Source organism: Mauremys reevesii, linkage group 1, assembly GCF_016161935.1.
Source record: "Mauremys reevesii isolate NIE-2019 linkage group 1, ASM1616193v1, whole genome shotgun sequence".
NCBI lineage: Eukaryota > Metazoa > Chordata > Testudines > Geoemydidae > Mauremys > Mauremys reevesii.
This window is the reverse complement of record NC_052623.1, coordinates 140,968,335-140,982,585: the sequence shown is the minus strand read 5'-3', so window position 1 is coordinate 140,982,585 and position 14,251 is coordinate 140,968,335. Positions and strand designations below refer to the sequence as shown.

The following is a 14,251-nucleotide window of genomic DNA, read 5'->3' as shown; positions in this document are numbered from 1 at the left end:
TTTCTATTTTTGTGTATGTTTTATAATGTACATAATATATTAGTATAGTAGTACATGTATATAATTTATACATAAATAAATATACATATATTGGGGGTGCGTGCTCAGGAAATTTTTAATGATAGGGGTGCGCAATCAAAAAAGTTTGGCGACCACTGTTCTAGAGCCCTGCGCGGATACAAAACTGCATCCGTATCCAATCCACAAACATGGTCCACGGATATAAAACAGATATCAGCAAATCTGAAGGGCTCTACCTATTTCATCTCTTTCCCAGCCACACAGAGCATCTATGATTTACACCACAGCAATTTTTGCTTAAAATAAAAAATCAAGTTATCTGATTTTACCAAATGCTGGGAATATTTAAATGTGGATATTAGGTTACAAAATGTTGCTACTCAGGCTCACTTTTAGTACAGTGATTTACTTTTATTGCTGACTACCTCACTTTTATTATCAACAAACGTTAGCCTTCTGCAATCTTCTTATGGCTGCTGCAATCGTATTATGTATTGTACGCTACGGCATCAGAAGACACAAAATACAAATAAAAACGGTGATCCCTGCAGAAAGACCATGTTTGTGCATTCAAAGCTACTCAAGCTCTGAGTGTACAAGGCAGTTGGCTAAAACAGTCCATCTGTTTTCTTCTTGGTATAGCAATAGGCTGATCCTGACATTACTGAAAGTTACAGATCTACATGCTGCAAGATTGAGCTCCCAACTTAAAGCTACTTCTAAACATTTGCAAGCTAAACAATAAACTTTAGGGAGGGAAGTGGAAAGAATTGACAAGTTATGACTATTTTTAGTACAACACAACCCCATGCTCATTGGTCTTAATCACATGCACATGTTAACAGGACAGCTTCTCAGTGCCATACTCTGAATGGCTACAGTTCAAAGTCCAACTATCCCTCCAATTGAAAGCAAAAAGGAAACCTAAGTGGTTTTGTAAGAATTACAGTGATCCTATATATATAAAAAATAAAGAATCACCCTGTGCTGAGAAATACATTGCAGATTCGTGCAGTGTTCATTGAATATAGCAGAGTTCCAAGTACACAACTCCTAATGTAATACCAGCTTCTTCATGAGATTTCAATTCCCTCCTGCTTTCCTCCACTCCTCTTTAAAAAAAGAAAGTTTAGGGGAAAAAGAGCGAGGGAAGGAAGAGGAATCTGAGATGTATAAAAAGAATTGTCAAATACACAGATACAACAGTTTAAAGACTCAAGTTAAAATATGGTGGGAGTATATCTGCCATAACATCCATCCTAAAAACATGCCAGTTGTTAAAACAGGCAGTGCATTAGAAGCGGTTAGATATAATGAGAACGTAAACTAAAAGTCTTCGGGGGAGATATTTCAATTACAGCAGTATATACTGGATGCTATCTTTTATTTTAATCATGCTATAAACTGTGCCTTTTTGAACAGCTATCTCTTCGTGCAGTTACTTACATACTGGTATATAAATTAAAAATCTAGAAGCAATTAGGAATGAAGCTAAGACTCTTTTGATGCTAATACATCAAAAGAAGGAAAGAAATTCCTGCTCTGCCCCCAAAACACACTCAGTAACACAGAAAAAGTTCCCCTCTTCCTAGGCTAATCGCTGAAGTCTCTCCAACAGAGATTCTGATGTCAAACTCCAATTACATGGAGATTGCAAGTGATCTGAAACACAGGTTTTTGAAAAGACCAGCCCTCTGACTCAGAAGACCCCACAACTGTGCACTTCTGCTGTAAAAAATATTCTCGCAAGCTGATCATATTTCCTCCACTTCAGACACCAAAACATTGCCATTAAAGATCAATGGGCACCATGAAGTGCTAATCCTTCAAATTATGGAAAAGATAGAGAGAGTCTTTGACAGGGTCGGCGCCACGACTGCAGGGGGTGGGATAACAGATAGGGATCACGCCCTGGATCTATCAGCATCAGAGCCCCCAAAGTAGTAAAGAATATTTGAGGAATGAAGGAATTCCCCAATGCAGTTGAAGAATCATCCTAATTTGGGGGAGCAGTTGCATTTAATTCACAGATTTCTTAATCTAACTCATCTCAGGTCTCTTTTCCTTCTCACCTGGTCCTCCCACGTCCAGTCTTACCTTTAAAAGGGGCGGATGTATGGTAGAGCAGCCTTCTCCAGGTACAAAGCAGCTGGTTACCCTCACTGCACAATGATTTTGCATGGACGGCAGCGATTGGGCACCGATGCGCCCACAGCAACTTTCACTTAGAGACTCCTTCACACCTTCAGCCAGCCCTAATGTACTGTGGAGTAACATTACCTAAATTACAATCAGGGATAGCAGCATAGCCATGAGGTGAATTACTCTTATGTATCCCAGCATACGAGACAGCGACTGACAAAACACTAACATTCTGCTTTTAATAGATTCCCATCAACTGAGTCGCTCCACTTCACCGCATTTGCACCATTCAAAGTCGTCTCTCAGGTAAGCGCTGTGACCTGCACTGAGCAAACAATTAAAAGGAAACTCTCCTGGAGAACGCATTCACGCTATCTTTGTTCTAGCAAGTAAATAACTAGGGCTAGGTTGGTGCTCTTTGGCTGCTAAACCACAAGCCGGACTGGGTGAGGGTGAGGCTGGAGAAGCTCTGCATATGTGGGAATTCTGAGGATCTCTGCTTGTCTCAGGTACAGTATTTCCAGGGGTGTCGGAGAAAGCTATGCCAGAGCAGAGCCTGCAGGGCCTTTGAAACAAGCTGCACTCTCCTATACTGATTACATTTTGCTGGCCAGCTTGGAGGGAAGGAGCGAAGTCCCACTTTAGCAACAGCAACACTCAGAAAAAACATCTTTCCTGGTCCTTGCACTCAGGGCAGCAGCTTTGGCTGGTCCACACTTGGGGGAGCATGGTAAAGAATAGCTTCTTGTGTCTTCTCCCCATCCTTGCATATCTATGCAAGGCCAGCCATAATCTGATCCTTACAATATAAAAATCATAAAATAGGCAAATCTATGCAAGAAGAGTCAGATTTTGTTGAGCCAGAGCAGCGTTTGAGTGGCACCGTTATATTTTATTTTAATGTTTGCTTCCAATAATTCCTTCCCTCAGTTCAAGGACATTTCAGAACTAGCCAACAGGTTCTGGATACACTCCAGGCTCTTCCCCTTCCCTCCCCCAGAAATCAAACTCCCATCTTTCATGTGTGGAAACAGATAGCTAATTGACTCTCCCACATGGTCTCCGTCACAAAGAATTTAAGTAACCACAGTCTCTTTTACCTTCACTTCCCAGCTCCCAGACGATCTATTTTAAAAATGAATCACACCAGAAGGGGGAAAGGAGGTAGAACCAAGAGCAAGACGTTAAAAGGACACACAAAGACCACAGAGTTTTACCCACATTATTAAACTATAAAGATTCTCAAATAGACACCAGATGCAGGCTGTATGAAAACATATATATATACTCAAGTTATCAAGCCAGATCCTCATTTGGTATAAATCACATCTACATCTAAGTCCCCTCTCACCAGTTTTACACGTGTGTCACGTCACTGACCTTAATGGAGTTATCCAGTTTATACCAGCTGAGACCCTCATTCAATATCTCTAATTAACATATAGGGCCTGTTCTCCTTTCACAACAGTGTAAGTCAGGAGTAGCTCCATTAATTCCACTAAAGTCTACAGAGTTACCCAGGTGTCTGACTGGCATGAGATGAGAATCTAGCTCCTAATATTTTTAATATATATCTGTCACTCTCATCGGAAGGGCTCTTCAATTAGCAATAAGACCCCCAAAACAGCCAAATTCCTCTGCTATTTAGGAGTTATTGAATTTTCACTGGTAAAGTGCTTGGGTAAAATCCTAGCACCATTGAAGTCAATGGGAGTTTTTCCATTGACTTCAGTGGGGCCTAAATTTTATTCCTTTGTTTTATTTTAAGAAGGACAGATTGTTATATATGACACAATGTGAGTCAAGGTGGCAACCCCAGATTCCAAAGCATAAGATCACTGCAGATGTGCTTTTGTAAGAGTCCTTGGTATTCGTTTCTATCCATTGCTTAAAATAGATTAAAAAGGCCTTCCACCTGACTCTACATAGTTTCTGAAATAGAGAAAAGTAAGTTGCATTGTTAATTTGTAAACAAAGGCAATTACTTTTCTTTTTTGAAGACTGTACGCAGTCTCATGTTATTGCATGGCACGGAAACTCTAACCCCGTGGTTTTCTTCTTCCATTTTTTATTGTTCCAATGCTAGCAAAAAACAAACAAGCAAACCAACATTTCAGTTTTCCAAATCCCACAGTCCCCGCTCATTTGACATCAGCCCTCCAATCTTATAAAAATCAGAGCAGTGGGGGAACTCTCCTGCTTTCCCACACTACAAGAGAAATCAACTGAAATGCATAATGTTGGATCATGTTGCATTAATTGAAGAACTACACTCAAGAGTGCCATAGAGAAAAGTCTTCTAAAAAAAATAAGACAAAGAGTCCTGTGGCACCTTATAGACTAACAGACATATTGGAGCATGAGCTTTTGTGGGTGAATACCCACTCAATACGCTTTCGTGGGTGAATACCCACTTCAAGTGGGTATTCACCTACGAAAGCTTATGCTCCAATACGTCTGTTAATCTATAAAGTGCCACAGGACTCTTTGCTGCTTTTTACTAATCCAGACTAACACGGCTACTCCTCTGATACTTAAAAAAATAAGGTAACTGATAAAAAGACACAAATCTTGTCCATTTCCAGAAGGACAAAGAACTGTGTTCTATTATTCACTGGTTTTGAGTGTGAGAGAAAGACATTGTATTGAAGGCATTGGTTATCACAGCCAATGCACAATTTTTCTTTCCAGGTTTTTCTATGGGCCCCAGACTGAGTTCCTAGTTCACATGATTTAAATAAAATAAAGAGAATAAAGAGAGAGAGAGAGAGAGAGAGAGTCATTGAGGCTCTGTTCTACCTCAGATACCTTAGATTGCAACAATGTGCTTTTCCTAAAGCACAAAAAAAAAAAAACCATAATACCCTACATTCAGATGTTTCAAGTTTGTCTTGAACTCAGAAAAGCATTGGAGTACAGAATTAAGGACAGCTGAAAATCTATTCTTTATCATGGCTACTGGTATTGGAAGCAATACAAGACACAGGATGGTCATCCATTCCTTATCTCCTATCATGCCTCAGCACAATAGGAAGAGCACAGAATGGAGTTGCAGTCTAACTGAATTCGTTTGTCTCAACCTCACAAAAGACAAAATAAAGCTATTATGTGTTGCTTTTTCAATGGTTTAAAAGGATGCACCCAAAGTTATTTTAAAGAAACACCCATCCCTAAAGAGGCTGGGGTTTCTGATGAAGCAAACCATATCCGTTCTGAAGCTCTCTATGACAACTTCATTTAGGGGATTCTTTACAGATTCCATTTCAGCAGCAATTGGGACTTCAACATAATAAAATGAGGAGACACTATCATCTTCACTTCAGATCTAAATAAAAGATATTGTAAAAAAACCCAAAACAATGGTGGTGGTGTGGGGGAAGGAGCATGCAGATCATCATTATGGATTAAACATGTCATTGCAGTCCTGGAAACCCATACTCAGCAGCATTCTACCAACACATGAGAAAACAGTGAAACTGACAAAAACCAAAAGTGAAACTAACCAGTCAATTTCCAGTGACCAAGCCAAGTTAAATGTAATAAATAAGCTGCATAAGCAGAGGTCATAAATGACTGAGTAAATCTGCAAGTAAAGAATTTAAGATATTATTTTTATCTTGATACTGTCCCTTTAAAGGAAAAAATACCAAAGTAGTGAAACTCCTTGTAGCACTCTAGATCTGCTCCTAGGAACTTGTGAAAAGCATAGTAACACAAGGCGTTCCCTTGTCCCTTGGTAGCCACAGCACTGAACCTGGCTATATAGCAAAACGCAGAAGGAAAAAGTGAGGCATTACTCTCGTGGATTAAACTTTTAAAAGATGTTCGATTTTCAATAAAATATTTACGCTTTTTAAAAAAATATAAACTCAGCAATTACAGAATTCTCAGAGATCACAGGACTTTAAAACTCCACTGCCTACTCAACACTGGTTACTAGTAAACCTTCCCTGGCCAGTAGGGTGGCCTACATCATCAATTTCTGCAAAATTGAAGCATTCCTTTAAAAAGTGTTACATATGTAGCCCTTGTGGTTATGAAGTAACTTTTCCAGATATGAACAGATGCCTTGCTGCTTTCCTGAATCTGCAAACAGATCTTGTGCTTCTACTGATGCTCACAGCTTTCTCAATAAACAACACAGTAAAACTAATAAGATTCTCAGCAGTTTTGTTGCTATTATTCAGAAAGCTGTAGGCAATAGTGAGACTGTCAGAAATCATGTCACTATCATCTTGCTTTTGTTTTGGAAAACTCTAGCAGCAGCAGCAATTTTGGTGGAGTAGGACAAAAAAATTGAGAGCGAGAGAAGGGTAGAGAACAGTCAACTTTGGAGTGGCAGGGAAGGAAAAGAGAAAGCTCTTTCCTGTCTTCCACCAGTAAGGTGGGATAGGATTCAAATTTCTTAGGCCCCTATTAACCAGAGACATATATGAAAGATGGAAGGTTAACCAGGATCCAGGAACTGGACTATGATAGGAATCCTAGTAGTGAACTGGGGGTGTTTAGGGATAGGGTGGGGAGAAAGGGACAATCTTTCCCTTGAACCTAGATGATGCCCTTCTGCCAACATTTCTAGTTTATTCCTCTAGCTAACAGATCCCTGGTAAATTTCCCAATCCCCATTTCTAAGCAGAAGTGAGAGGAAAATTACAGCTGCACAGCAGAAAAGCTCAAGCTAAATTTAAAACAAAAAACAAAAAAATAACAATCCTGAGGTCTTTATTAGTCAGATAATAATGACCCTGAGACAAAGAAGTTAAGGCCAAAGAAGACTGCACAACTTGGGATATGTATTATTATAAAAGCCAACAAAATGTCACTTCTAATATAGTCCTTGAAATTTTCTGCTGTGACTTTCCTATGATCCCTAGTCAAATATTTTATGACAATAATGTATAACTCTTCAAGTTTAAAAATGTAAAATGTTACTTTCTGTAATACTTATATACACTGCTATTATACACTAGTTTTAAGAGACTTTTTCCTGTTCTTTACAGCACCATTCATCTTTTTGATTCCTCAACAGTGGTAATCTGACTTGTCAATATATTGGGTCAAATGACTACCTGATATAGTTATTGACTTCAACAGGAATACTCCAGAGATGGATTTGGCTCATTATCTAGATGTCTTCATAATGAAATCTTGTAATCTGGCTGGTTCATTAGGAAAGAGAGAAAAAGGTCCTGAAACTTCACTGCTCAATGTTTTGAGTGCCTCTTCCAGCAGCCTAGTAATAGGACAGTATTGTTCTCAAATCATTGTGCTGCAATTAGTGGTGTTATTACACCAAGTGTTTGTACAGTAGCATAGGGTGACCAGTTGTCCCGGTTTTATAGGGACAGTCCCGATATTTGAGGCTTTTTCTTCTATAGAAGCCTATTGCCCCCCACCCCCTGTCCCGATTTTTCACACTTGCTGTCTGGTCACCCTACAGTAGCAAGACAGACTAATACTTTTAAACATAACAGTCTTTTAAAAGTGTACTTGATCTGTGATTCTAATACCATATTGCAGAGCATCTCAGCAAATATGGCCAACACCCTGATATGCTAAAAGTACTGGGCCAAATTCAACCTGGGTATAACTCCATTGATTTCAATGGAGCTGAGCCAAATTCATCCATTGAGTTGAGTGAAATAATATCAAGGATTAGTTTGGTCCACCATCTTTAAAAAACAATTGCATATTGCCTATAGTACTAATGAATGAGCAAAATGTGGATGGAAAAACTGGACGTGCTATCTTCATGCACTGTAGGATGGGATGTGTGCTTTAATGTGTAATGTCAATTAGTGTGTGAACCGTACGCTGGATATACAGGGGGTGGAGGGAAGATATGTGGTACTAGTACATGTGTATGGAGAGGTGGGACGTAGGTGTGAGTAGCTATTGCAATGGTGACACAGTATATACATATGAGAAGTAGGGACATTCTCCCTGGGCTCCTCCAGAAGAGCATTCACATGATCTAGTCATCCAGGGGGATAGCTTCACTATCCAGGTGTGGGTGTGTATGAATGGGGAAGTGAGGAGAGAGAATCAGCAAAGTCTTTCCCCTCCAAAAGAGCTGAAAATGTAGCTCCTGGGACAATTAAAATTTGGGTAAAAAGCCACATTCTGCTTTTATCAACACTTGGGTAAATCCAGACACTCTAATGGAGGTCATGGAGTTACACTAATGTAACATCAGTGTGTCATACTGTAATTTGCATACAAACTGCATAAATGCAATCCATGGGGGAGGGAAGAGAGGGGAAAAAAAACCCTGACAGGGCTAGATCCAGCTCTCACACTACTATAAATCCAGAGTAATTCCTCTGATCTCAGTGTAGTTACTGTGGGTTTATACTGGTATAAATGAGAGCAGAATGTGGCCCAAAGAGGTTTAGTTTCCTCACTTGGTCCCCTCCTTTCATCACACAATCCTCTCACACCACACATTTCTAATCAAAGCAAAAAACCACTCCAGTTATACATTAGCACTCACTCTGAAACAGAAAACGTTCTTTCATCATCCTGGGCCAGATCCTCAGCTGGTGTATATCAGCATAAATCCACTGAAGTCAGTATGGTGCTACACTGATTTCCTCTAGCTGTAGCTGAGCATCTCATCCTAACTATCTGTTTTGAACACCTAGGGCAGGCTTCTGTTCACCATCATTGCAAAAAGTTCATTGACTCAAAAGGGGGCTAATTCCAACTTCACACAGGTGTGAGAGAGAGGAAAAATGAGACAACAAATTTTAAAATGTCGTGTTTCACTTACAAATGTCTTTTTAAAAGACTGGCCATATTTCAGCCTCATTTAGCCCATATAAACTGGAGTAACTTCACTGAATTTGGTGCAGCTACTCTGGATTCATACTGGAATAACAGAGCAAAATCTATGCCGGCGTTTCTCGCTGAGAAGTGCTCTCATACAGATAGAAGAAAATGACTCAATATATTTTACTGTGTTAGTTCAGAGTTTGAGACAGAAATCTTACCTACGAAAAATACATATTCACAAATATTTGGGAAATGTATGCATCACTAAGAGTCTGAAAATGGTTATAGTCAATCGTTGTTATTAAGCCACATTCTGAAGATATTAACAGCTGTTAGAAGTACAGAGCCTGTCACTGCTTTTGACTGGAGAGGAAGCAGGATTAAAGCACTCATTGCTAATAACAACAGTCCAATATTGCCTTGACCACAACAGATCTAATTTTTTCCAGGATTCCTCGGGGTTGCTCTTCAAAACAAAAGTCACTCCTCAAACTTCATGACTTCATCTGCCCACAGATTTATCATTTTTATTATTTCTACTTAAGGGCTTAGAATTTTAAGCAGGATGTCAGGAATATTCTTAAGGATAAGGGAAATTTGCACTGACGGGGGGAGGGGATAAATGAAGGTTGGGTTTGGAAAAGTATCAGAAATTCCTGGGAAAAAAATCCCCTGGGCACCTTTGTATAAATCCTGCAGCATCTCCTCTGTCATAAGAATAGCCATACTGGGTCAGACCAATCAGCCATCTAGCCCAGTATCCTGTCTTCTGACAGTGGCCAGTGCCAGATGCTTCAGAGGAAATGAACAGAACAGGGCAATTATCAAGTGATCCATTCCCTGTGGTCCAGTCCCAGCATGTGGTAGTCAGAGGTTCAGGGAACCGATAGAATGGGATTGCATCCCTAACCATCTTGGCTAATAGCCATTGATGGACCTATCCTCCATTAACTTATCTAATTCTTTTTTAACCCAGTTATGGTTTTGGCCTTCGCAACATCCCCTGTCAAATCCTTCGCTGTTGACTATGCAGTCCCAGAAATCCTAGTCAGGAAGCTTCTTATGTAAGTCAGAAACCACTGACATCATCTTTCTTGTTATTGAAACGGTCTGGATGCACACACTGCGCCCAGGAACATACTGATACACATTGGTTTGTGTATAAATTCACTCCGAAACAACCTGGCTGGGGAGCTGTCTCTTTGACACCGGTCAATATCAGCAAATCAAGTGAGTCTGCCTGACCTGAACGGTGGGGAAAGTACAAACCTGCCGAATTCACGCATTTCCATCCCCGCAGCGCTAAGAGCAAGGCTCTTTCCCCCTGCCCGGTCCCCTCTTTTTGCCACACACCTTCCAGCCCCTTGAGCAGGTATTTACTTATCATGAGGAATTCAAGAGAAGCGTAACCCAACTCCAGCGGGTGCCTGCAGTCACACGCTCAATGCCTGGCAGCACCGCAAGCGGCCGGGTCTCATTTATTCTAGCCAGCTACTCCTGAGCGAGGCGGGGATGGCGAGCCCCGGGCTGGGATGGGTGAGGAGGCGATTGGTGGATCATCCCATACCACCCACCGGGTTGAACAGGCAACCGCGCTCCCGAGCCAAACAGATGCTCTCGCCCTTGGACTCAGCGGTCCATGTCAGAACCTCCAAACTTCACAGCCAGGTCACCTGTCGTGCCCCCCCCCCCACCCCGCCCGGCAGATCCAGCCTGCAAACACCCGTCGCCTCTTCCCCCAGACAGGGGTAGGGACTTCGGGCCATTTCGCAGAGCGGCTGGTTTCTTTTCAGACGGCGATGCGGCCAGGAGGAGCAGGGCGAAGCTGGGAGAAGGGTCTAGGAGAAGCGTGCGCCCCCCACGCCCCACCGATTCATTCAGCTTCACAGCTCAGCAAGTCCGTCCTGGTTTCATTTGTTAAAGCACCAACTTTTCTCGCCCGGAAACCCTCTCCCCCTTCCAGGTGCCCCGGACAGAGCCCATCTCCTCCGGCTGCCCCCGGCTTCACTTCCAGGCGATCACACACAGAGCCCCCCCCCCCACAAGGCTTACCCCCCCGGGGGCGGGGGGGCCCGAGGCGCGGCTGGCTACTCACGCACTGCCTCCTGCTTGGGATCCAGGCTGCGCAGCACCCCCTGCACCCCGCTGATCTTGCCGTGCAGCGCCCGCACCCTGCGCTGGGCCAGCTGCAGCTCCGTCTCGATCTCCTGGAAGAGGGTGCAGGCGTGCCGGGCCACGTCGGACAGCTGCCGGAGGATCCGGGCCAGGGCCCCGTTACTGACCGAGCAGAGATCCAGCATCGTCAGCACCGCCGCAGCCTCCTTCCCCTCCGCGGGCACCACGGCGGCAGCCTCCTCCGGCTCGGGCTGCGGGTGCGGCTGGTCCCGGGGCTCGGGGCAGCCCAAACTCTCGTCCAGCAGCGAGGCGGCCGGCTGCTGCCGGCACAGCCACTGGGGCTCCACGATCCGCTTGGCGAAGGGCATCGCCGCTCCCGGGGCTCGCCAGCCAGCCGGCCGGCCGCACACACACACACACACAGGGCGGCTCTGCCCGCCCCAGCCCCCGCCGCCCAGCGAGCCCCGCACGCCGGGCTGCTGCGCTCTCCCGAGTCCGCTTTCACTGGCTAGCAGCCGGCATCGCCCGGCCACGCGTCCCCCATGGTGCGCGCCCCGGGCGGCGTCCTCTGCCTGCGAGCGGCTCCCTCAGCTGGGGGAAGTCACCGGCGCCCGGCCCCGCTCTCGGCTCCTCTGAGCATCAGCTGCCCTGGCGGTGAGCTCCCCGCCTCGCTCGCACACGGCGCTGGCAGCTCCGGGGGGGTTGCAACGGGACGGGCGGAAAACCCGGAGACCGGAGTCGGCCGAAAGCCTGGGGGAGGAGGCGAGAGACACGGGGAGGGACGAGGTGGAGGAGAGACTGACATCGCCCCTCTCCACCACAGGGAGTCACTGCAGGCGCCCCAGGCTGGGGGCAGGCGGGAGCGCGGCCAATGCCTCCAGGGGGAAGGGGATTTTTACCGGGGAGGCCGGGCTGGGACCGATTTCCAGCTTGGCAGCAGGTCGGAAAACATCCGTTTGAAGATGTGTGCGGGGCGGGGGAGGAAAGCTCCTGAAGACTCGCAAGGCAGAAAGGCAGGAGTGTGTGTGAGTGAGGCACAACTGAAAAACAAAACCCTTTAAAATGGACCTGACAGCGACTAGAGAGGTGTTGTTAGTGGGTGTGGTAAGGAAAGTTAGAGTGGATTAATGTATCTTTCAGCTGCTGCAGCAGGTTGTAACCTAGGTCAGGGCAGAGCTCACTGCACAATCAGGCCCTTGCACTGTAAAGTCTTAGGGGCAGGGACCGCATCTGCCTAGATGTCTGTACAGTGCCCAGCCCCTGCTGGCTCTAATCCTGGCTAGGGCTTTGGGGGCTACCACAGTAATAATAATATACTCTGGGAAAGTGACAAGTTTACTCCCTTCTCCTAGACCAGAACATTTCTGCTGCAGTGTGGGCACTAGAAATATTCATATGAAGAAAAACAAATGTCAGGTCTTTCCCCCGCCACCCCCCCCCCCAAGAGAATTACCTAGCAAATCTTCGCTCCTTTTCAAGAGACGGGGATGTTGCAGAGGGGTTAAGATACGAGCGGGTTTGTCAGAATATGAACTAACGTTCTCCAAACTCAAATATGAACTACTCACTCCAGAAGAAGGAAAAGCAGAGCCCCTGGAAAAGCTAATTTTCAGTCTGTTAAACAAGAGATTATTCCAAAATAGAATGTCTGAAAGCCAAATGTAATCACTAATCACTAAATGTAACATCTACGAGTGGAGTGGAAAGATATTACTAATCTATATTTTACCCAGTGACACCACACAACTGTAAGGTGCTGGCTTGGCCCAGCCCACGAAGGACCCACTGCCACACTCAGAATCTTTCCAGTTTTCCAGACAGAGGCAAAAAGAGCCCCACAAAACCCATTCCTTGGCTCACCCTGGGGTATCTCAGGGGCAGGGGCGCTGGAACAATTTGTATAGTGGGGGTGCTGAGAGCCATTGAACCAAATTGTAAATCCTGTATATACTGAAAACCACTTCAAGCCAGGCGATGCATTAGCGCCACCCAAACCCCTAGTTCCAGCACCTATGCTCAGGGGAGTTTCCTTCCCCCCGTCCCCCGCCTTCCTGCTTCAGGGCCTCTTGAAGGATTCTTTCTTGCTCTCAGCTGAGCATCACCTCCCGGGGCTTTTTCTCTGCAGGCCTTCCCCCAGATTCCTACTGCCTCACCTCCAAAGGGACAGGGACTCCAGCTCTGACAGCCACAATGCCCCCTTCCTTATTGACAGTCCTGGTCTTTCCAGGGAATGTCAGTTCCCCACCCACACCTGCACCTGATTAATAAAAAGGGCCTGTCTCTGGGTATCTCATTTCATCCTCAGGCAGCTCTGACTTGCTCCTTTCCTCTCTCCCTTTTTATATGGCCCTGGTGCCTTCTCTTAAACCAAAGTGGGAGGTAGCTGATGAGTCAAAGGTTCACTGGACCTCTGTTCCCCCTTAAAAAAGGGGCCAATCACCCTGCGACCACTAAAAAAACATGAAGGTTGCAAAGTCAAGCACTAAAAAGTTAAATTTCCCAGTTAAGGTTGCCTGTGTAACCTTAATTTGGCCCCCCATGTGTATATATATTATGATGCAGTCTTTAATTACATGAGCACATACTATTTTTTCTACAGGAGCCCTGCTTCATTCTCTGCACAGATTTATAACCCACTACAAAATACATTAATATTTTCAGTTGTGATTTATACACAAGGAGGGGAATTCTAAACCATACAGAGCACCAGCCAACAAAGCTAGTGCTGGATTGTAAGAACAGAGCCCTAGGGACCAAACCAATCCCCAGACAGCACTGCAACACTCACTAGTCAGTGATGAGCTCCCTGTAAGGGAGGCTGCTACTGGTCATTCCCAGTGTCTCTGTCAAGCAGCAAGATAAACCGCTGGATTAGGCCACCTGTAGAAGAGGCAAAAGCAGGGTTTTTTTGGTTTTACCCCACAGCTGCTGTGTATCCTGCCTGCTCAGCCTTATCCCAGCTCTTCACCCTTCGCTATGCTTCATGCAGCTCAAGACTCTCTTCCTCCCCTTGCAAGGGCCATGCAGGCATGTCCATACTGTTCGCCTCAACCATCTCTTCTTTGCTGTGACTCAGCACTGCTGCAGGTAGCCAAATCTTGCTCCTTCTCTACCTTTCCCTTCCTCACCCATGTGACAAATCGCTCCCTAGTGCATTTACCCACCCTTCCAGCTATCCTGGGCCTGGTAACACAACTCA

The 14,251-nt window shown here is 44.8% G+C and overlaps 1 protein-coding gene across 2 annotated transcripts in view; it reads right to left on the bottom strand.

Moving 5' to 3' along the window:
- NHS (NHS actin remodeling regulator) overlaps window positions 1–11,684 on the bottom strand; it is a 336,445-nt gene extending 324,761 nt beyond the window's left edge. The window contains exon 1 of one of the 2 annotated variants that reach the window (XM_039504360.1): window positions 11,033–11,684. In XM_039504360.1, coding sequence (XP_039360294.1) covers window positions 11,033–11,420 — 388 coding nt within the window. In that variant the 5' untranslated portion in view covers window positions 11,421–11,684. The remainder of the gene's footprint in view (window positions 1–11,032) is intronic. The other variant, XM_039504349.1, reaches the window with a different exon arrangement.
- Window positions 11,685–14,251: the final 2,567 nt, after the last annotated feature.